This window comes from Azolla caroliniana, unplaced genomic scaffold (genome assembly GCF_043228905.1).
Source record: "Azolla caroliniana isolate FFs.n. ecotype wild unplaced genomic scaffold, voAzoCaro1.0.p SCAF_9, whole genome shotgun sequence".
Lineage (NCBI taxonomy): Eukaryota > Viridiplantae > Streptophyta > Polypodiopsida > Salviniales > Salviniaceae > Azolla > Azolla caroliniana.
In genome coordinates this window covers 18,813,451-18,836,511 of record NW_028230444.1, presented here as the reverse complement: position 1 = coordinate 18,836,511, position 23,061 = coordinate 18,813,451, and the positions used below count along the sequence as shown (strand labels likewise).

The 23,061-nt window shown below is 36.7% G+C and overlaps 3 protein-coding genes across 10 annotated transcripts; 1 reads left to right on the top strand and 2 right to left on the bottom strand.

The window, feature by feature from the left end:
* Positions 1–451: 451 nt before the first annotated feature.
* Positions 452–8,668, top strand: LOC147860459 (LisH and RanBPM domains containing protein). 2 transcript variants are annotated; one of them, XM_087324681.1, is made up of 7 exons: positions 452–574; positions 713–767; positions 1,226–1,385; positions 3,139–3,242; positions 3,324–3,455; positions 8,163–8,319; positions 8,398–8,668. In XM_087324681.1, the coding sequence occupies exons 2-7, from the start codon at positions 765–767 to the stop codon at positions 8,523–8,525; spliced, it is 684 nt and encodes a 227-aa protein (XP_087180807.1). In that variant the 5' UTR covers positions 452–574; positions 713–764; the 3' UTR covers positions 8,526–8,668. The 2 variants fall into 2 exon arrangements, with proteins under 2 accessions (XP_087180807.1, XP_087180806.1); XM_087324680.1 differs by having other exon boundaries at positions 3,136–3,242.
* A 1,712-nt stretch (positions 8,669–10,380) lies between these two features.
* LOC147860458 (uncharacterized) lies at positions 10,381–11,284 on the bottom strand. Its single transcript, XM_087324837.1, has one exon. It carries the CDS (start codon positions 11,256–11,258, stop codon positions 10,488–10,490), a length of 771 nt encoding a protein of 256 aa, XP_087180963.1. The 5' UTR covers positions 11,259–11,284; the 3' UTR covers positions 10,381–10,487.
* Positions 11,285–13,012: 1,728 nt separating this feature from the next.
* LOC147860457 (uncharacterized) lies at positions 13,013–21,836 on the bottom strand. 7 transcript variants are annotated; one of them, XM_087324274.1, is made up of 8 exons: positions 21,221–21,359; positions 20,951–21,120; positions 18,255–18,605; positions 16,328–16,417; positions 15,830–15,991; positions 15,503–15,565; positions 15,221–15,331; positions 13,013–13,511 (listed from the first exon to the last, which is right to left on the bottom strand). In XM_087324274.1, exons 2-8 carry the CDS (start codon positions 21,005–21,007, stop codon positions 13,452–13,454), a joined length of 894 nt encoding a protein of 297 aa, XP_087180400.1. In that variant the 5' UTR covers positions 21,008–21,120; positions 21,221–21,359; the 3' UTR covers positions 13,013–13,451. The 7 variants fall into 7 exon arrangements, with proteins under 7 accessions (XP_087180400.1, XP_087180399.1, XP_087180403.1 ...); XM_087324273.1 differs by having other exon boundaries at positions 20,951–21,358; XM_087324277.1 differs by lacking the exons at positions 20,951–21,120; positions 21,221–21,359 and adding an exon at positions 19,742–19,884.
* Positions 21,837–23,061: the final 1,225 nt, after the last annotated feature.

The following is a 23,061-nucleotide window of genomic DNA, read 5'->3' as shown; positions in this document are numbered from 1 at the left end:
GTGATGTCATTGAAGTGCAATAAGTGACCTTGGTCATTTACCACATCTGCAATTGATTTCAGCCCCTTCTTTGCTAAAAAATAAGCTTTCCTAGGCTCTTGTTCAGCTAGTGACTATGGGAATATAACACTCCAGTGTAAGCTTCCGAGGCGTAAAGAGTTCCTTGATCCTGAATTCCTACCTCTCCATTTTATAATTCTGGATTTTTAGTAACTTGGCATGAACAAACAAACAAATAAATAATCCTCGATTTTGAGTAGCTTGGCATGAATAAATAAATAAATAAATAATTCTGGATTTTGAGTACATAGCTTGGCATGAATATATAATTAAATAAATAAATAAATAAAATAATTCGGGATTTTGAGTTGGCATGAACAAATAAATAAATAAATAAATAGGTAATCCTCGATTTTGAGTAGCTTGGCATGAACAAAAAAATAAAGCAATTAAAAAATTAATTAGTTAAATTCGAGACTTGAGTTTTTCAGTGTAGCTTTTGCGTTTCTTGTTCTTCCGTTTCGCTATTTGCCGTTCGCTTCAGAAACGGGACCTCCGAAACGCATCCGAAACGGTAAGGCTCGTGTTCGATTCCTCGTCCTCTCTTCTTTCCTTTTTTTTGCAGAGATCGATCCTCCACACTCGCTCATTCAGTTTTGATCTCCTTCCGGGAATTTGAAACGCCCTGTAAACCTTCCTCTTTTTCCTACAGACCAATGCGTTCCTTCTGAAGCACAACGCGCAAGATCATCAAGCACCAAATTATGGTTAGTTAACCTAGAAAGAAAAACCTCAGATCTTATTACTGTTCCTGTTTTCAAATTTGGAATGTGATTTCTATTCCACATCTGCGTCTCTTTTTCTTTGAACTGATTCTTTGACATTAAAACTTGCTTGTGCGGTTTTGGTTCTTTGTATTTCTGACTTTATTGTCTGATGTATGTGGTTGAAAAGTATGATTGTCAAGAAATATCTCGTTTTTAATTGTGATTTCATTCCACAATTTTCTTGTTTTTTCTTTGAGTTGGCTCTTTTAATCCTTGTTTTTCTTTTTCTTCCACATCCAATCTTGCGTTTGCATTTTTCTTTTGGCTTCCTTTGGAATTCTGGAATTGTTTCTGTTCTGTTCTTAGAATGAAGATCATTCTTTGACATTCAATCTTGCTTTTGCTTCCTCCATGTTTCTGACATTATGGTATGATTTTATGGTGAAACAAAAATATAGTCTTCTTCAAAGAAGGTGTACACTAGGGAGGAATGGGAGAAAAAGCTTAATGATGTGAAGATTCAGAAATCAGAGATGAATAGGATTGTCATGAATTATCTTGTGACAGAAGGATATGTTGAGGCAGCTGAGAAGTTTCAGATGGAGACAGGAACAGAACGTATCCAGAAGTTATTGCATGTTATGTGTATGTATACAAGCATAACTTGTTTTATTTTCTTTGTTTTCATGCTATATATATTTATGTAACTTGTCTTCTTTTCTTACATGTATATTTCACTTGTCTTTTTTTCCCTTCTTTTTCTGGTGATTATAGATAACTTCTTATTTTTCCTTTCCTTTCTTTGTTATGTGCCTCTGCTCTGAATTTAGTAGCCATACATATGTATGATGTTTTGAAGATCACATGTTGTAATGTGTCAATTCAGGTTAACATGAGATTTTTTAAGAGCATAACTTTTCTAGTTTGCAATCATGGAATAATTCGTCATTTCCTGAAGATCATAACTTATTTGGCTTGCTGTCATGAAGTAATGTGCAATTTTCCTAAAGTATCCCCTCTTTCTCATGAAGTGATGTCTATCTGTGGGACGAATAAGATGTTTTTTGAAGACCACAACTTGTCTTTTTTGCATTCATGGAATAATGCATTATATTTCAGAAACAATGTGATGCTTTTGAAGATCACAAGTTGTTTCGTTTACCTTTTCTGTGTAACAATATGCAATTCGATGAAACATTATGAAATATCAAGGCTTGGTTGGTAGCAAGCTAAACAAACTATATGCGGCTTATCAGTCATGAATGACGTCTTTTATGTAGAGGACATGTGATCATTTTGGGGATCACAATTTATTTGGTTTGGTTTCATGAAAATATGTTTTTTTAAAGATTGCCACTTGCTTGGTTAACAGCTATGAAATTATGTTCTATTTCTGCAAAAATATGATATTTCTGAAGATAAGAATTTCTTTTGGTCACCTTTTGCAAAATAAGTGACAATTTCCAATGTTTTTGAGCATCTGAAATTGTTTGTTTGTTGTTGTGAAATACGATGTGATCCTTAGAGACCATACGGGTTTGAAGATCACAACTTGTTTGTTCACTTTGATGATAGACTGTGCAAGTATGCAGATATTTTGAAGATCACAAACTGTTTGGTTCACTTTCTTGAAACAATATGTGGTTTTGGAAACAATACAATGCTTTTAATGTTCAACAGGGTGTGGAAATCTCTTTGAAGCTGAGTTGGGCTCGTTTTCACTACACCATGTATATGTGTGATGTGCAACAAAGATTATTGCAAGATCCATGGTATAACTTGGATAGAAAACAACGGTTTTGGTTTTGTGTGGCTTAATTATGGTGAAGCTATTGCCCAGAAAATTGGAAACAGTGGGAAAAGAATGAGGTTTATAGTATATTAGACAGTTTTGTGCAATTTGTTGTGAAAGCCGGTGTCTTTAATTGGAATAAAACCATAGGCAGACTAATTTCATTCACAAGTTAAAGCATTAGACACCTGTGTGAAGTTTGATTGCTATGGAGCAGATAAGTTACAAGAACAAAGAGCATGTCTAATTTTTCAGAAGAGGATGGAGAGTAAGAAGAATGACAGAAGATAGATAAGCAAGAAGATTTATGCAATATAGACAGGACATGAATAGTACAAAAAGTAACAGCAATGTCTAAATAAGTGAAACCGCGGAAGGTGTTTTTGGTGAAAGTGTCTAATAAAATTTTTAGCATTTTTAATTCTTATTTATTTTACAAAATGTCTGTCTCTTTGAAATGAACAAACTTCTGAAACAAAATCTTGAAACCATGAAACATTTGTGGTGACACTCGTTGCCACTATATTATTCTTGTGATCTGCAGCATATGGGTTATATTTCCTTAGCTAAGAATAGCAGATATGGATCTTGGGACGATCACAGATAGGATGTCCGTACGAAAAGCTATTCAATGTGGCAATGTTCAGGATGCCATTGAGAAAGTGAATGATTTGAATCCAGAGGTTAGTATATGGAACATTTCTTTGAGTTTAAAATATCTGGTTTTGCTGTCACAAGTTAAGGTGTTGCTGCTTCATTTACAGATTTTAGATACAAATCCACAATTATTTTTCCATCTCCAACAGCAAAGACTTATCGAACTCATACGATGTGGGAAAATAGAAGAAGCTTTAGAGTTTGCTCAAGAAGAATTGGCACCCAGAGGCGAAGAAAATGTAAGTAATAAGATATGTCTTAATCTTGTTTTATGTGAAGTAATCTGCTAAGATTTTTTTATTAGGATCTATTGATTACTTTTATATAAATCCTGGGGACATGTTCTAGATCTTCATTATTGTTATATGTGCATGCAATATAAGAGATCTTAATCTTGCCATTACAATTGAGGTTATCAATGGTGCCCTCATTATGTAATTTGACCTTGTTCTTTTAACAACTGGAAATATTTTTTATGTTCTAAGTGATCAATTTTGAGTATTCAAAACTCTCCCATCAGCTCATTCAAGGCAGTGTCATTTTTCAGAAAGGGCGCAGGTGGATGGTATATAAACATATAGGATTTGGGATCTATTTCTTGTGTGAAGCAATCTTTAATACTTCCAATTCGCCTAAAAGTCACTCTGAAAATGTCACTTAAAAGCAGCTGCTGCTTGCTTGCTTGCTTACATGTAAAAGGTCCGATGGTTGAAAACGCTATTTTGTCATTTAGATTCTTGGTGATTGCAGCGAGTTTGAGTGGTTGCATAGCAGACTTCCACTGTTGTCAAATCTCAAACTAGGGCTTCGGGTTTTTCTCTTGTATGAGTGTTCTTTGATATTTTGTGCTGTAGATTCTTGAGTGTTTGTGGTGAGCTTGATCGGTGTCTTTGAGTGGTTGCAGTGAGGGTTGAATAATAGTCTTCCACAGTTTTCACATCTCAAATTTCATTCTTCAATGTCCCTTTCTGATACCAGTTGAAAGGGACAAAAATTATGTCAATAGAGCTGAGGAACACACGGGAGTCACCAAAGTATGGGTGCTTTAGGTGCAATAGTAGAGCGGCGGTTGAAATGGAGAGCGTAGCAGTTGGAGGAGCTCTCCTTTTTTGGAGTGAGATCCAAAAGTTCTAAACTTATGTTTTATATGACCCATTTAGGGTTGGCCAAGTTCACATTGAACTTGGCCCAAAAATAAAGAATAAGTGATAAGTGACTTTTGGCCTTTATAATTAGGCCTATACAGATGTATACACTATAAGGGGGTCATTTAGGGCCTTTACCCCAACAACCTCCCACTTAAAGGCATGAATGACGCCTTTACGCTACGTGACTCCCACCATCTGTATACATATCAGATGTTGTGCTTTGGGTAAGCACTTGGTGAGTATATTTGCAGGGTTGTGTGATATGTGGACCTTTATCAATGTGATAAGGCTATCCTCAAGCACTTCTCGAATGAAGTGATATCGCACATCAATATATTTTGTGCGTGCATGAAACATAGCATTCTTTGCCAAACCGATGGCATTGTGGCTATCACAACCAACCATATCGCTTCCTTGGAAGCCTTAGTGGCTGAAATATATTCAGCCTCAGTAGTGGACAAAGCAACCACCGTGATACAACAACGCTTGCAAGTGTGAATACATAACCACTTGTGGATTTCCGTGTATTCACATCACCTGCCATGTCAAAGTCATGGAAACCCTTCAACTCTAATGGGTCTTTTCCATAATAGAGGCATTTATTTTTAGTCCCTTTTAAGTACCTCATGGACTTTACTGCATTCCAATGTGCCTTGCCCGGATTAGCCATGAATCAGATTACAACTCCCACTGTAGAGGCAATATCAAGTCTAGTAGCAACCATAGCATACATAAGTGAACCACAAGCTGAAGCATAAGGTACACCTTGCATGTCATTGATTGCTTCTTGTGTCTTAGGACAATCTTCCTTGGAGATTTTATCATATGGCTGCAATGGCACTCCAAAAGGCTTTGCATCAGCAATACAAAATCTTTCCAACACCTTTTCAACGTACTTTTCCTGAGATAAATACAATGTGGGTTGCTCCCTTTGTCTCCTAATTCTTACTTAAAGTACATGTTCAGCCTTTCATTGAAAATGCAGATTTCAGCTGCTTTTTATGGACATTTAAAGGCATCAACAGTGTTCCTTTTCTTGCCAGCTATGAGCATATCATCTACATATAGTACAAGAATGATTGAGCCTGCCATTTTCATCTCTTTTAGTGTACAAACAGTGATCATCCTGCATTCTCTCCTTCCACAATTCGAAACCTGTTCCCTCAAATCGTCAATCTCAAATAGATTCTTCACATCCGAAGAAGACGACACCATAGTTGCACAATGAAGAGGTTAACCTGTTGGAATTTTAGGCCAAATGCACCAAAATCAGAGAATAACCTCAAGAAACAGTGCACCACAACTCCAAAAGGTGACAGGAGCAATTTGAGGCAAAAATAAGTAATTTTGGGCACAAAAAGTGATCTTTGAATTTTTTGCGCATAGAATTTTAGAACCTTAATTTGTGCTAGAAAACAACTAACTTCGTTGTTTTTAACCTCAGAGAACATACATAAAGCTAATACTTAGCTTTTAGATGCATGTTGGCTCTGTTTTGCAGAAAATTACAGCAAAATACTCCACTTGTCATACATGGATAAATTTGCAGAATTGTAGAAATTCCAACAGGATATCTCTTCCAATGTATGTGTTTTGCACGTTGATAGTGAGAAAACTTGCAAAAACGTGAGAATTTGCTAGAACCACTGATATTTTGCTGAAAAACCTGTTTTTGCCTGTAAATCACCTAAAAACCACCTGTTATGGACTATTGAGATGCCCAAGAAGTTCCTCGAAGCTCCGGAGCAAGGTTCTTTGTGATGGAACTGAAGATTATCGAGATAGAACACCTTTCTTTGCTGATAGCACGTGTACAGCAGTTCTGAAACCCTAGATCCGCTCGGATACCAGTTGAAAGGGACAGAAATGATGTCAATAGAGCTGAGGAACACATGGGAGTCACCAAAGTATGGGCGCTTTAGGTGCAGCAGTAGAGAGATGGCTGAAATGGAGAGCGCAACAGTTGGAGGAACTCACCTTTTTCGGAATGAGATCCAAAATCTCTAAACTCATGTTTTATATGACCTGTTTAGGGTTGGCCAAGTTCACACTAAACTTGGCCGAAGAATAAAGAATAAGTGATAAGTGACATTTGGTCTTTATAATTAGGCCTATACACATGTATACACTATAAAGGGGTCATTGAGGGCCTTCTCCCCAACAACCTCTTCCCATTCAAATTTAAGGTTAAGTTGTGAATGCTCATCTTACGTTGTTCCTATTCTTGCTGTTGTGCAATGGCTTTGTGAGTATTGGCAGGTTTTCCAACTAGGACTCAATAAGTTTCATTGACTTGATCCATCTATAATTTCTTGGCATACAAGATGGAGCCTCGATTATCTGCAGTTAGTTAAAAAAGGGTAATAGAATCTGAATAGGATGGTGAGCACTTCATATAACCCAAAAGGATAATGGAGTTTGTTTGTATGAATTAAATTTCTTTTGGAGCTTCTTTTCCAGGTTATTGGATGTGGCTGACAGTTCTTTCATGGTTTTTGTATGCTTTTCGAAGATATATAATATAAAAACAAACTTTTCAATATGTAGCTTCTTTTCCAGGCTATTGGCTGTGGTTGACAGTTCTTTCATGGTTTTTGTATGCTTTTTGAAGATATATAATATAGAAACAAACTTTTCAATATGGAGCTTCTTTTCCAGGTTATTGGCTGTGCGTGACAGTTCTTTCATGGTTTTTGTATGCTTTTTGAAGATATATAATATAAAAACAAACTTTTCAATATGAAGCTTCTTTTCCAGGTTATTGGCTGTGCGTGACAGTTCTTTCATGGTTTTTGTATGCTTCTTGAGGATATATAATTTAAAAACAAACTTTTCAATATGAACTTCCTTTTCTACTTTGGGATGCCTGTCTCTTGTGTTTCTTACCTACTTGTAACTATGATGTAAACATGGATGTACTGGTCATTGAGATATCTTGTTGTGGGTATCTTCACACAATGCACAATGCACATAATCATTAACTACTATATCTGCATGCGTTCGTGTAGTTGGGGAACATTTTCTCAGCTCAGGTGAATCTCTTGTTGGATGTACTGTTCATCATTGAGGTTGTGCATTGTGGGTATCTTCATAGTGCACCATGCACATAAACATAACCATTAACGACTATTATGATCACATGAGTTTTTGTTGTTGGGAATGATATTCTCAGATCAGGTTAGTATATAATGGTGTTAGGGTGTTTCATAGTCATTGCTTAGGTGGTTAGGGGAAACAGGAAAAAGGATCTTTGGTTGTTGGATGGTATATAAGCAAGAGAGAACTCAATAGGGTTTCCCTACTACGCTACTGCATATATTTCTGCAGCTATATTTAAACCAAAAGATCCCACATGATTATTATGATAATCTACATCACTGCAGAATGTTAAATGTGGAATTTGGACCTGGGAAGGCTGTGCATTTGGGTAAATAAAGAAAAAACTCAGATATATATCTGAGTGTTACCTTAAATTACTTCTGGAAGTATTACTTGCAGCTATACATCATATAGTCTGCTAAATCTGCCCTAATTATGCAGGCCAAAATTAACAAAGGGCAAACACATTTCACTCATAAATTTTTATTTTCTTGCCATTGCGAATTGAAACTAACCCGATATTGATTTTGCTGTTCTCTTTCTACTCTCAATTTCAAATTACTTTTCCTTTTTCCCTATCAATTGCTTCGCAATTCTCAAAGAGATTTATCATAACATGATCTCATATCCTTCCAGCATCATGCTAATTGCAAATATAATGCATCAATGACAGCAAGTATTAATTTTTGTTGTTGACAGCATGCCTTTCTTCAAGAATTGGAACGCACTGTGGCTCTACTAGCATTTGAAGACATTTCAACATGTCCTGTAGGGGATCTCTTAGATGTATCACAACGGCAGAAGACTGCTAGCGAATTAAATGCAGCTATCCTCACAAGCCAAAGTCATGAAAAAGGTTGTAAGTGTTTTCTTTTAGGGGGATACAATAATATTTAAATATGCACCCTAATGGTGTTGTTTTATCTCTTGATAGATCCAAAGCTTCCTGGCTTGTTGAAGATGCTTCTTTGTGTCCAAAATCAGCTTGATGAGAAGGTTTCCTACCCCCATGTAACCGACCTTGTAAATGCTAACCTCGAAGATCCAGAAAAAACTCGTTAAAGATATATGCGCACAAACCTGGTTGTGGTTATTTGAAGTAATTCAGTGATTAGTAATCATCTTGGTCAACTTTAGATAAATAGCTTAAGCAATTATGTAGGTTAATGTTGATTATTTTAATATGAATTTGCAGTCTGGTATGATGTAACATAGTTCGAAAACATTAGTCCGTATACACATTCTGGTTGCTTCTTAATGTCTTGCATTGCCTCTCATGCCTAGCAGTGGAGAGTGGTTACGAATATATTGCATGTCTGTGTATGGTAGAGTTTGAATGCACAATTCCCTTCTTACTTATATCCTGTGAGATGAAACAAATCAGAACTGAAATGATGAAAAATTGTGGATAATGAAGACCAAAGGTAATTTACACTCTATAATAGCTGTATTCCAATTTCTGATATCCTGTGACAAACATTCTGTTGGCTTATACATCTTCTTTATTCACATGAGGCAGTAAGGATTGAATATTAGGTAAGATGAGACCTGAGGCATTGTCGGTTCAACTAAATGCCATTAAGATTGAAGTAGGATAAGACTAAAGAAGAATGCAGAAAATGGTCAAAATCCAAGAGATAATGAACCATAAATAAGTATATTTCAGAAGACCCAATTCTGATGAAGGCAGCATCTTAGTTTTTGTTGTATTATAAATAACCATCATTTCACATAGATTGTGAACTCACATTAGACGAATGTTCACATGTACTTTTGAATTGGTGTCTGTGCCTTAATTGTATACTTGCCCATAGTCATCATGAAGTTTTCTTGGTCTCTTTTAGTAAACGTGTCGAAGCAAAGTGAGGGAAGTTGGCAATGTGAAGAATGATGTGTTGTCTTTTGCTTGTTCCAGGAAAGTTTTCTTGGTCTCTATTAGTAGTAATGAAGCTCCTATAGGAACTCTAAATCTAGATGCACTAGAATTGTCACATGGGGAGATGTTGATGTTTCTTGTATTTCTTGACGTGCAAGGTTTTGCTTGTAAGCCTACAATATCGTGTGTTTCTCAATATTTCGCACAAGATAGATAATGTATTAAATGGCAAGTGCTAAACACATACTACTATCCTTAACAAGATTATTGTGGACATTGAAGTTAACTGTTGAAACTTTATAAAGTAGTATGCCAAGATTAAAAGAGATGCAGCCACAAGTAATCATGATTCATGATATAGTCTTTTATGGATGCAAGATGAAGTCAACTTGTTGGCCAATGGCTTTTGGGAATATTCTATTCCTACATCCTTCCTCTAAAGAGAAAGGCTTTTGGAAGAGTATTGGATTAAGGATATTTAAATTTTGAGTTTATAAATGAATAATTCATAATTCTAGGTGCGTTCCAAGGTAGATTTCAAATGATTATCATATATTAAATAAGGCCAAAACATTAAAAACTCGTCCTAAAACTTGAAGTGGAAACCTCTTCCTTCACAATATCCATTACAAAAAGAATTATTGATTCTTCACGTCATTAGGTTAGCTTTACTACAGAAAAAGATTTTTAAAAATCTTATATGGAAATGTAGTCATTTGGGACTTGGACCAAATTTGACTGTTAGGATTAAATGCTCATAATCCTCTCACAATAATGTGTTCAATATTGTCTTGATTCTTGAACACACAACTAAAAGACTCATAAAAAGGTGCTATACAATTTCACTACCTCTCATTGCCCTTAGATGGGACCAATAACTTTGCTTCCCTCCTCTACCCTCCCTTCCCCATCATGATAAAGTCCTCATCACAATCATTACAAAGCACTCTCGAGTCTCAACATATACATAGGTAGATGTTTTCATAACTATTCTAATGTAACATAAGAAGTAGTCTGTAGAGAGCATGCCAAACAATTCAGTGGGCCAAGTACATGCTTATCCTTTCCTAAATCATCAAACTTGGTTCACATATCGAGACCATGATATATATTTATATATAGACAACGAATTCGTTTCATATGATTGCTCATGTTAAAGAGGAGTTGGCCCTGGGAACGAAGGAGACTGCCGGGGTTTCATCCGAGACATTGTTGATCCAATGAAGCACAGAGTCGGTAAATCCCGAGACATCGTCACTAGATGTTGTGTCAACCACAAGCTTCCTAACACAACTAGAGGGATCAATAGGGTAATCCCAACATCCATCATAAGCATGGAGGAGGGCTTGGAGGTCCTCCCACCTTTGAGGCTTATGCCATGACAAAGAAGAAGAATAGGATCGAGCCTCCAGGCGTGTCCGCCAGAGAGTGGCATCTCTAGCCATGCACTCGATGACGACGAGACGGGCCAGGTCGCTGGAGCGGCACGAACGCTCCTCCACAATCTCCATAGCTGATGCGAGCAACGAAGGGCATGAAAGAGGGCTGTCGACAATCACATTCAACCCTAAGTCGACGAGTTGAGTCCGTGCCATCCGCCACATGATCCCATATGCCAACGAGTTCATCAATGCCATTGAACTACACGGCAAAGAATCAACATTCTTATATTGCACCGCCTTCCTCTTGATCTCATGGTGATTGCACACTATGTAATCGATGTGCTCATTGCTATGTATATGATTGTTGTGATTAGTTGTGATCATTCCGGTGTCGAGTCGATGCACTTCGGGGCACATGTAATCGCGAACATCGTCTTTGTCGATGACCGGCCAATGTAAAGATCGTCCAAGGCTGCGTGCCAGTGTGGACTTGCCGCTTCCAGGATGCCCTTTCATGGCCACTAGCATCAACACCATGTTCCTGATCTTCTTCCTTTATTCCTACTGTGAAATTTGTTTCCTAATAAGGAAACAAGTTTAAATGACAATCCTTCTCTTCTAGTGTTTCCTAATATGGAAATATGCCGCCTCCTATATGATAAGGAATAGAACATGATCTTAATGGCCCTGCTTTACATGGAAATGGTAGATGCTACTATACATAGCTATTCATTTCGTGTCTTAAGGCAAGAAATCTAAATATAGTTTGCATTATTATCATTACTAAAAATGGAGCTACATTGTGGGAGGAATATCCTTTAAACATTAAGTCTCAAAATAGATGAATTGTGGATACCAGACACTGAATTCCAAAGGTCTACACTAAATTCTTAAGGTTGTCAAACAATATAAACGTGGGATTTAGACACTCTTGTAGGGGATTGGCATCCCCATGGGACACACCTCTTTTAAGGAAATCCCTTTCCTAGGAGACCAATTCCTTTCATTTTCACATCAACCAACCTTGAGAGTAATAAAAGGTTTGGTATCAAGGTTTGTTACTCAAGCCAAAAACTCTCCTAACATCAGGAAAGCTTGTCACTTGCTCATCGTTGCATGGTATGGAAGCTTGTCATCTGCTTTGCATGGTATCGAAGCTTGTTACTTGCTTATCATTGCATGGTGTCGACGCTTGTCACTAGTGCCAATACAAAAGAATTGGCTTTATTATCTATGTCCAAAAAATGGAGCTAATGGTACCTTGTGGATCAACAACTTGTCCAACACGTATGTTCCGGGCATTTTATCAACTTGCTCAAACATTGTACCACTAAGAGAGAAGATTATATTAAAATTTAGAAATGAGGCAAAAGAGAATAGGCAAACTCTTTTATATCTACATTGTGCATATTACCTTAATCAAATGGAGATGAATCAATATACCCATCCAAGCTTCTTTCTAATCCACAAAGACACCAATCGATCGTTTAAGTACCATTATCAAGTTAAAACACAAAGCTTTTCTCTTCTGTTATTAGTTCTTCCATTCACTATCTCATAAATTAAAAAGCCAAAATTACCACATATTTTCTACCAATCAAACAAGTTTAGCATATTGTGGTGTGCATGTGTTCCTTTGTGTCACCCTTTTTAGGATGCATGTACCTAAGTCGACCCACCCTTTTAGCACACCCTTTCTAGCTAAGCCAACCCAAATGGGTACCTTTATATCAACTATAAATTGAGTAAGAAGTAAGAAGCTAACTAGGCTGGTTTTGATTTCTTATGTGCATTTCACAATATTGTATTCCATTCCCACCAATAATGTTGCTTCATATATTCCCCACTCATTAATATTGTTCCAAACAACTGATGTTCCAATCCCACCAACTCTCTTCCCAAGGTTCTCGAAAGTTTAAGATCAAGTCCTTAGTTCCATTTAAATAAAGAATCATGTCAACAAACTTGTTCAAACAAACAGAAGATAGCAAACAGTTGATGCGTATGAATGTTCGCACATTGTGATTTTTACCTATTTAAACAAGTTTCCCAGTGAGGCAATTTACAAGAAGGCATCCTAAAGAACTATTACTGTATTAACTTATTCCACTTTATGGAGTTTAAGGACAACAAAATAAACCAAATTGGAACATCATTCACTAATCACAACATACATACACATGCACAAATGCACATATTAATACATTGATATTTGTACCACCTCAACCCAATGAGATGTGACTCAGCTATCTTCCATAGAATCAAAATAATTAATTTTAAGGTTTCGTAACTCATGAAGAAACCATGGACATTAAAAATTGATTAGTCTCCATTTGATTCACATAATATGCTTGATGTAGATATCTACATATATCTACATCAAGCATATTATGTATTAAACACTTTAATCATGCATTCAATGCATGTCAAAAACTTTGCAAGTGTTCTCCCTCTTGAGTCTCTATCTCACAAATAATTCTTCATATGATAGAAGTCAAGATCTCCACAGGTTATATTTTGGAGAAGTGTCCAAAATACCTGTAATTTAGTTTGTTCAGTTTTTTATGCTTCAAAAACATTTACAGTTTTATGTGATCCAGCTAAGCAATCATTTGACTTGATGTGACGAATCATTTTCCGATAACTCAAGTAGCAAATAGAATCAACCATAATAAATACATATGATCCAATATCTCATAGGTATTAGGAAACAATGTTTGATCCGTACCCCTATTGTTGTTTTCTTGTCCAGCATACTGTGGTGGAAACTCTGCTCCAATTGCGCCCATTCTGTCCACCACCAAGCATTACCACAAATAGAATCATTTAAAATCACATGAAGTCTTGAGTTTTTTCTTTAAATCTTTACTTTAATGAATGAAAACAAAATTGCACAATATAGCAATCGCCTCCATTAAAACTTTTGTATGACATATTTCTTCAGAGTTTGCTTGAATAAAAAAGAGGAGAAACCAAGGGTGCCATTGTATGGAAATGCACATTAATTATCCTTGCATTCCCAATCATTAATTCAATGTCAATTTTCTACTTCAGTAATTTCCTTATTTCTTTATTCACATTCAGTTAGTATTAATGACTTCATTAATAACTTTAACTGAAGTAATGGCATCATGCCAGACCACAAGGCCAGTGAAACATGTTACAAACAACATAGCCGGTATCACAGAGTTTATTTCTCGTTTCTAAAACTCTGTTTGTTCCAATATCCAACTGATCACACGCATCATAGGCCTTCACAGTAAACTAACTCTCAAAAATTACCATCGCTAACGGTGAAACAGGGACACCCCTGTTTCACCCCAATGTTGCAGGTTTTGCACTATCCATAGGGGAAGAAATTTTCATTTAGCACCTTTTTTGAGAAAAAGAGTGCCACTTCCTTCAACTCTTTCAGTACCTTTAGTCTTTCCAATCTTGTTCCTCACTTACTACATGGTATGCTATCAAAAGACTCGGCAGAGAGAGAGAGAGAGAGAGAGAGAGAGAAAGTTCAAGAAACAACCAACAAATGCCCTGTCAATCCCCTCAATTGTGACTAGTTGGTCTATAATAGTAGAGTGTATCTTCAGAACCCACTTTTCCTCTAGCTTGAGCCCAGTGAGATTCAACTCAAAAGCTTTTTTGTTTCTTAACACTGCCAAATAGCTTTTCCATAAAGAGTCCATGCCATAATGGTTCAGTAATTTTTTGCACAAAAATTGGATTTCCAGCATTAAAGATGGGAACAATGTGATTCAACCATCAATTGCTCAAAGAAACCTCACTGTAAATGCTGGAGATTTAAAATCTCCTCATAGGCTGGTACCCATCCAGATTTCGCAATGGAAAGTCACTTCTTCCCATTTGGCCATTTTCATCAGTGATGTATTTATCTTCGCAAACGTGACTACATTTATTTATAATGTTGCTATCTATTTCATCCATTAGCTAGTATTATTATCGAACATTATATAGTTCCTCTGCATAGCCAGGTAAACCTTTCCTTAAAATCTCAAGAAGTGCCAATGACCTTCATATAACCCCCATAATTTATGACGGGCTTTGCTTAAGCTCTGCAATTATGTTCTATTGGTAGTGAAAGGCCTCCCGTTAGCTTCTTTCTACTTCATGAATTTCTTGAATAGCTTTCTAGTCTCTTGCTTATTGGAAGTGTTGTAAAATGTTTGCCTAGCTTCTGAGCATGATGATCCCACCAAAATTGATGCTTTAACAGACTTTGTGTTCCTTTGAGGATACCAAAGTTTTGTGCTGCATATTGCTGTACAATATCTGTAGAAGATGGTTATGAGGATTTGTATCTAATGGACAATCCACATTTAGCAATGTTCAACGCCCCCATTGTTTCGGCAGCATACTCATTTGCTTTGCATGGTAGGGTAATGATATTGGTTCTAATCCTTATGTATATATCTGTGCTTAGTTAAATAACTAGTGATAATCATCGAGTAAGGAATTGGACGTCATGTAAAGAAGGATACTTTATGTTCATTTGCAAATCTGTTATCTTGATCATGGCTCGTTCCAAATTTGATCATTTTTCTGCTATCTGTCGCCCACTCTGCTTGCAATACCCTTTCATACCTTTTGACCTAAAATTGTAGCACATTCGGCAATGAGTTATTAAATCAGTTAATTAAATCAGTTAATAAATAACAAAGTTAAGTCGGTCACAAAAGAAATACAACGAAACTGGTTACAAAAGGACATCATTTCGTCCGTTACTTCAGAATTGCTGTTTTACATTTTATAAATTTACAAACCTCATCTTGCAATGACTGGATTTGATCTGTCTGATCAGTTATTATTCTTCGAAGCCTATTGATCTGTTAAGCAAAAACTTACACAGTGAACTGAAAGTGGGCGAGGATTGTAGAAAAAGCAGTAAATTTATTACATTTGATGTTTTCCAAAATAAATGTCCTGTTGATCATATATCAACTTACAATTTGAAATTACAGAGAGATTACTTTCATGAAATAAATGTGTCCTGTTATCAACTTGTTTCGTACATTCATGTCGGAAAGATATAATCATGAAAGAGATTCCAAAAAACATCATCTAGTTCCAAACATACTAAGCATTCTTACAGTCATATTTTGTAATGACTCCTTCTTAGCATGAAGTGAACTGATACTTGTAATCTTCTTCCGGAGCTCCTCCATTTCATTTCGTTCTATTTTGGTGGGAAATTGAGCTATCAACTTTGTTTGTTTCTCTAATTTTAACCTCTCTTTCCGCAAGCGGTAAGTCTTAAATCACAAAATTTGAAGGATGTAAACCAATTGTTTGAAACAAGTAATAATGTTTTAAATCATAAATCTCATTGCAGAGATATACTGTTCCATCAAGTTGTGCTGGTAGTAGCAAAAGAATACATTTAAAATGCGCAATGTGGAAATTGAAACTTCTGTCTATATTCTCTTGATAATAAATGTGTCCTTTCCATATTCTTACAAAGACTTCATTGCTAACAATACCCTAACATTTATGAGCTAAGAATGCATACCATGTGCTACATGAGCTCCCTACAGCTCCAATACATTTCATAACTTGGGTGTTACAAATTTTATGTTGTAGATTTTTACCTCCTCTTTGTATGTATTAAACATGCTCAAATTAGACAAATCTTTCTGCTCCCACAAAGCTCGTTCTTTTGAGAAGTCTAGTATTTTTTTCTGTCAAAGATTAAGATAACATAAATAATTTTGTGCTACATCCTTCAGCATACATACAATAGCTGTTGGTCTCTATTACCACAAGTTCACATATCACATGATCATATAAGAAATCGTATAGTCAATATGGATTAGGAAATTTTCGAGAATAAGTTCAATTTATCTCTTCATGTAGAGCAAAATAGTACTGCTACTAAAAAATATTACCGAAACAAACAAGACCACAAATACAAGGTGACATATAGGTGGAACCAAAGTCAAAACATGGAGAAAGTGCATAAACCCAATCAAGTGGTGTATATGACCTTTGAATATGAAAATCCATACTTTACAAGAAAGGGAAGGCCTCACAGTATCTCTTTTCATCTTATCTGATACTTCCTATTGTCTAAATGAGAAATCTCCACCCAAAAGAGCATCCACAACTCAGCAGTGAAAACCATTTACTAATCTATGGGCAAATTTCCATGTAAATGTCCAGTAGTGAGGTCACTTTGACAGCCTGGGCTGAGATGTTAAGGAAATGCTAGTACAATATCTGAGGTGGCAATTGGTTTTGTAGGTTAATCCAGGTCTCGCAAATCACATTTCTATCACTTCATGAAGGAGATCAAACACTGCCTGAGCCATGCCCACGCCATGCTTCAAGAGGCATTGATGGGTTTGTGCATCCCAACATCCAGCTCAACTAAATTTCTAGAGGTTTTGCGTTTTCTATTGAAAATCTGTTCTCCTGCTATGATGGAAATGCTTTGTTGAAGTATAGACCTATATATGTGGAAAACTAGAATCTTAATTTTCCCCAGACTCATCGTCAATTCTCTCAGCTTCCCGCCAACATTGGATATGTCTCCACCATTTCCAATTTCAGTACCACTGTTGATATATCAAACACGTATCATGACTGATGAATTTACAGATTACACCTGGTGCCAGGACTGCTCTTTGATCTACCATTTGGACCCAAATGGGGATAATTCTCATTTTGTGAGGACTGAATACTCTGCACATCCACTCACTTATCACATTTACTACGGATCTGCCATCCATCAGGACTACGGCAAGCTCTTGATTGTGAAGATTGGCCATAACCATTGGTACTTCGAATATTTTTTGGCTTCTTCCCTTCTCCCAAGATTAGCCTTTGTGTTACCTTTGATTGCTTTAGTTAAATTCTCCACCATTTGCTGGTGAAAGCACAGCATGAATTTTGGGAAGACCATTAAATGGTCCTATACTCCATATTCTTTTGTAGAAACCCTCCATTCCTTTATTCTTTAGCCAGATTTCACCTACACCGTTGCTGGTTGATTTTGATGTTCCTCTAGTGCGAAATCTTTACCCACTCTAGGGCTTGCTGATGGTTTGTCTCCTGCACCTGCCCACTGTTCCTCACAACCTTTTTCCAAGTTTTCAGCTGCAGTACCTCTGGTTCTTTAGGATCCATGTTCGGTTCAATCAGATATAGAATTATGGACACCTACTTCCCTCTTCTCGCAGTGGTAGGATATCATGGATTCCCCTTGAAACCTACAATTATTTGGCATCTGCGTACAAAGTATCCCTTCAATAGCCTCTTTTGCCAGGATCAGTTTCCATGTTGACTAGGCATGGTGCTTATTTATGTGAATACTCAAATCAATGCAGGCTAATGAGTCAATATCCACATTGACTTGACTAATAATAAGTTAAAGAACTGATACACTGATTTTCTATAACTTTTTTACAAGATATGTGTCTTTCTGTGCTAGCTAATAGCTGATCAAGGCAATATTACTATAATATTGAGTCAAAATAATATTCTTTAAGAAATGCACTGAAGAACTGAAACATATACCTTGAGAAGCTTTTCTAGCCGTTTGTTTTCTATTTTCAGCTGATGAAATTCTTCCTTGAAAACTTTCATAACTTCTGTCAAATGAGCTTCTTTTGTTCCATTCCCCATCACAATGAATTTTTCCTTGTTCCCTGTCAATTCATTTTTATCGACTCTATGGCATGAAACATCAGGATTTACATGTGTCCTTTTATCATTTGCATATAAAAATGATGATGATGTCATGTTGCTGGGATGTATAGGATTATTCTTTCCATCTCCACAATAATCTTTTTCTGGCATGTCATCCTCAGCATTAAGATTGCCAAGGTTCTTCAATGTTGCACCATATTCTGGTTCAGGATCCAATAACTACACAAAAAGCATAGATTTAATAAGATAAGAAATTTGTCCTCAGTGTAAAATTCATGGTGAGAAACAAAATAGGCAACCAAACAACAAAATCTGCCTACTATGTGTCCATAACCTTTATTATGTTAAAAGCATTAATTTTCTTTGGTTTGGGAATGCTACAACAGGTCAAAGTCAAGTCATGACCATTTGCAAGGATAAATGTACATAAACAAATTGCTGCCCCAAGTGTATTATTACAAACAAAAAGTAAAACATGTATTGCTTGCTTTTAAGCAAGAATCAAAGGTCACTTTGCCACAAAAAGAAACGAGGAATGTTATCCTTTGCTTATGAAATAGCTACATTTCAGACCTGGAATCATACAATCTTACAGCTCAATCTCATCATCATAAGTATGAAAATCACAAGGAAAATTATTTCTTCTGTCTCTCTTATTCAGTCTTTTTCATGTAAGAAAAATAATCTCTAAACTCCTTTGTTCAGTCAATTAGACGAGCCTTCGCAGTGAGAAAGTACAAACTGCAAGTTGCCAATATGCCTAGAAACCATAATTCCACAACTTAATCTTCCATTCATATTCAAGCTACCAATATTGAAGTTACACCTTTCAGGAAAACGAATAGTAACTTTTTAATGCAATACAAATATTGTAATATAGATAATCGATGTCATAACCAACAGTTGAAACTAATTGACACCTCTGAATTGTTGGTTATCCAGGAGTTCGTATCATCAAACTCGTTCGTCATTTTAATATTTTTAGAACTTGCCGCTTCCAGAGTATTTAAGTGACACAAGTTGTTTATCGGATTTGCATATTTAGACGTTTGGTTTTGCCTAATCATTGATTCATGCATAGGATCTTCAAATTGATCATATAACGTTTTTCTTTCATGTCTGTTGATTGCTTCCTGGACTTTTTTGTTTGGGCTGCAATGTTCTGCCAAATGCCAACATTTAACTCAGAAATTCAGAATTATGCAGTCACTAAAGGCTAATCTTACCAGTCAGGAGATCAACACTACAGTCTTCTTGTATCAAAGAATTAAATCGAAGGCTCAATGCTGTTCCACAAGAAAAGGATAACAATACACAATTGGAGCATATACACACAAACATGTGAAAGTACCCACCGTCAATTTCAAATGCCGCTAACATATCAGAATTTCTACACAGGTAATCTTTCTCGAGTGGGGAGAATGTTCTCAAATCCCTCTTATGATCTTCAGAGCTTCTCCACAACATGTCTTTTCTACTGTATGCAACTGCTTTCTTTCCATCAACTGTGAGCTCATAAAGCTTCTGACCTGGTAGGAGAAAATTCCTGTAGTCCCCTACATATCACATTGATTACTGTAAGACTACAGGTAGGAAGCTGATATGTGCTCTGTATAATGAATCATGATGCTTATTTAAAAACAAGCTTATGTACAATCAGTGCCAGAAAATGCACACAGAGTGCACATACTCCTTTTTCGTGATTATCATTGCATTACAGTACTAGTGGGACACCTCAAAGTCGGGTAAAAAGCCATGAAGAATATTAACAGCATTTCAAATTTGAAACATTACAAAATAGGCACTTTTCTGCTGATTACGAATAGTCCATAGTGTCAACAGAGCCCAGTGCATCATTAAACACCAAAAAGATAAAAGAACTTTTAAAATTGATAGTGCAGGGAACTGTAGCTGTCGACAGTGCATAACCTTTTACACGAAAGGTATTGTATGGGGACAAATATAGCAAAGATAAAGATGGGTTTCATCTTATTTTCCAGCCCACTTACAAGTGGCCAAATCAGTTTTCCTTGATAGTAACCATAAACTAACAGGCAAGATTCGAGTAGAAATTGCCAAAGGAATAGTTGTTTCTTAAGAGACAATGAATTCTTCTAGACCACTATGACTCGCCATTTCCACCAATCGGATAACTTTTCATATTCCACACATTATTACAAAATATAAAAAGCAAAGGGAGGAGCTGCAATCCCATGGTTCCAAATATTCTTTTCACTATATTTAGTATTATCTTTCCTATATTTTCTAGCATCCAAGTATGGACAAGTCCAAATGAGGGCCAATAAGCTTTCACATTATAGCCTATATAAAAGCAACCTCAACCATTTGAAATATCTTAATGCAAATACTATATCTCTACCATTTGTCTCTCTACTTTTACTTCCTTAATGATTAATTTCTCAATTTCAGTAATACATCTGCTATGAATTATTATAAAACAAATTCTCCCTACATATGAGCCTTCAATAGACACACACAGACATATATATATACAGATATATACGTGTGTATATATAATATAGAGAGAGAGCAGAAAATCACACCAACAAGCTGTTTACTGCCTCTTTCCCTCTCTGAATCGGGCTGTGATTCTTCTCCATCTTGATTTTCTTTCCAAGCAACGTTTTCTTTGCCGCGAATTCCCTGAAACTTTCTGGACCAAGTATTCACCTCTTCTTTATCAAATTTCTGAGAATATGTTTCGGATTCTTCACTGTTCCTATGAGAGGTAAGCATATGTTTCTTTATGGTTAGGAAACATATAGCACACTAGTTTTTCCCAGATATTGCAGCATTAAAGAAACCTTTTCCACCTTATTAGATTAAGATCCATTGCTTCCATGTCATTATTTTCATGCTTCTCTAGCATCATCATCATCATCCTCATCTCTCGGTCTGAAACATCCTTAAATTCTATTGATGAATCTTCTTCTAAATCATAGCTACTACTACCCTCCAATGTTGAAGTTGAACCATTCTCTAGTATATCAAATTGAGGCCCCCAATAATTTGCATCGGCTTGAAGATTGTCTGCAGATTCATAAGATATTATAGAATAATATAGGCTAATTATATCTTTATCCAGATATACATACACACACATATATACATATATGTGTGTGTATATTTGTGTGTATATATCTATCTATATGTATATGTACATACATACATACATACATACATACATACATACATACATACATACATACATATACATATATATATGTATCATGTATGTATGTACGTATGTATGTATGTATATACATAGATTTGAAACATATCCTCACAATGGAGTGCCACTAAAAGCTTCATTTTACTTAAAACAGACGTACGTCTCACATATCATCAACCACCCTAGGCATGTTTACTGTTATAGTTTCCTTTCTTCTGTCCATTAAAATAGAACATAATACACCAAAAAACCGGAGGTCCACTACCTGTTGCTATCGAACAATCATTCACCATATTTCTGCAGAGAGATGAGTGAGACAAAGACCTTTAAGGCTTCTAAGAGGGAAACCAGCACTCGTGGTTATTTCTTCTTCTTCTTCTTCTTCTTCTTCTTCTTCTTCTTCTTCTTCTTCTTCTTCTTCTTCTTCGTTTTCGTTTCTGTTTTTCATGTTATGCTGATCTTAGGTAGAAAGGGAAAAAACTGTTCCCACCATTGGTTTTCCAGCGCGACTAAGATTCTGTCGTCCATCTTCGGGTCTCCTGCAGTCATGCTAGTCTCCGCCTGTCTGCTTCTACCAAGACATGGCTGCACGCAACCCCCCTCCCCCACCTTCCCTGTACAGGGAACCGAAACCCTAAAGCATCGCCAAGGACGGGAAGGAACTCTCTGTCTGTTCTCGTCTCGTCTGTTCTGTTCTGGTCTGGTCTGGTCTGGTCTGGTCTGTTCTTGTCTGGTCTATTCTAGTCTGGTCTATCTGGTCTGGTCTCTTCTGGTATGGGCTGGTCTGTTGTGGTCTGGGTTGGTCTGTTCTGGACCTGTGGACACCAGACGTCGCGGTTTTCCATCATCGGGTCTCTACCTTCCAGAAGGTCAGGACATCCATCCAGGCGTCCATCACTGGGCCTGGACATCCAGGTGCCCATCGCATCTCTCCCTTCCAAACGTCCATCCAACATGTCGTCCATCGTCAGGCCCTCTCGCCCTTTCGAATGCCAGCAGACATAGATATCGAGGTGTCCATCATCGGGTCTCTCCCCCTTCTGAATATCCAGACATCAATCATCGATCCCTCCCTCCCGAATGGCAACAGACATCAAGACCATCCAGGGTTTGGGTCTCTCCCTTCCGAATGGTCCGCACACCCCGATGCCCGCCGCCCCACGCTCAATTCTGCCTTGCTTGTCATCAATCCCCTGCCATTTCTTTTTTCAGAATTCTCCAAGAAAAGATACTACATTAGCACTAAGAAACGCCCTAAAGTTGTGTATGAAACATGTGCAAATAAGTAATTCCCTACTATTTTGATCAAGATTAAGTTCTACGTATTAGCTTAGATAAATACTTCGATGTAAGATTAAAACCACTCCATCTTGTCAAAAGTCCGCCTATAAAATATTCCTACCCATATGTCATCGATTCCCTACCTTGTTGAATTCACATCGGTGTTGGGCATATGTCAGTATTCTCTCGCACATTACTCAC

Excerpts from the sequence above, each read along its gene's own strand:
- LOC147860458 (XM_087324837.1), bottom strand. The coding sequence starts at position 11,258 with ATGGTGTTGATGCTAGTGGCCATGAAAGGGCATCCTGGAAGCGGCAAG.
- LOC147860459 (XM_087324680.1), top strand. Across the intron at positions 3,456-8,162 it reads CACCCAGAGGCGAAGAAAAT|CATGCCTTTCTTCAAGAATT; the intron begins GTAAGTAATAAG and ends TGTTGTTGACAG. Across the intron at positions 8,320-8,397 it reads AAGCCAAAGTCATGAAAAAG|ATCCAAAGCTTCCTGGCTTG; the intron begins GTTGTAAGTGTT and ends ATCTCTTGATAG.
- LOC147860457 (XM_087324274.1), bottom strand. The coding sequence starts at position 21,007 with ATGGAGAAGAATCACAGCCCGATTCAGAGAGGGAAAGAGGCAGTAAAC. Across the intron at positions 16,418-18,254 it reads GGCTAGAAAAGCTTCTCAAG|AAAAAAATACTAGACTTCTC; the intron begins GTATATGTTTCA and ends AATCTTTGACAG. Across the intron at positions 15,332-15,502 it reads TCCAGTCATTGCAAGATGAG|GTCAAAAGGTATGAAAGGGT; the intron begins GTTTGTAAATTT and ends CTACAATTTTAG.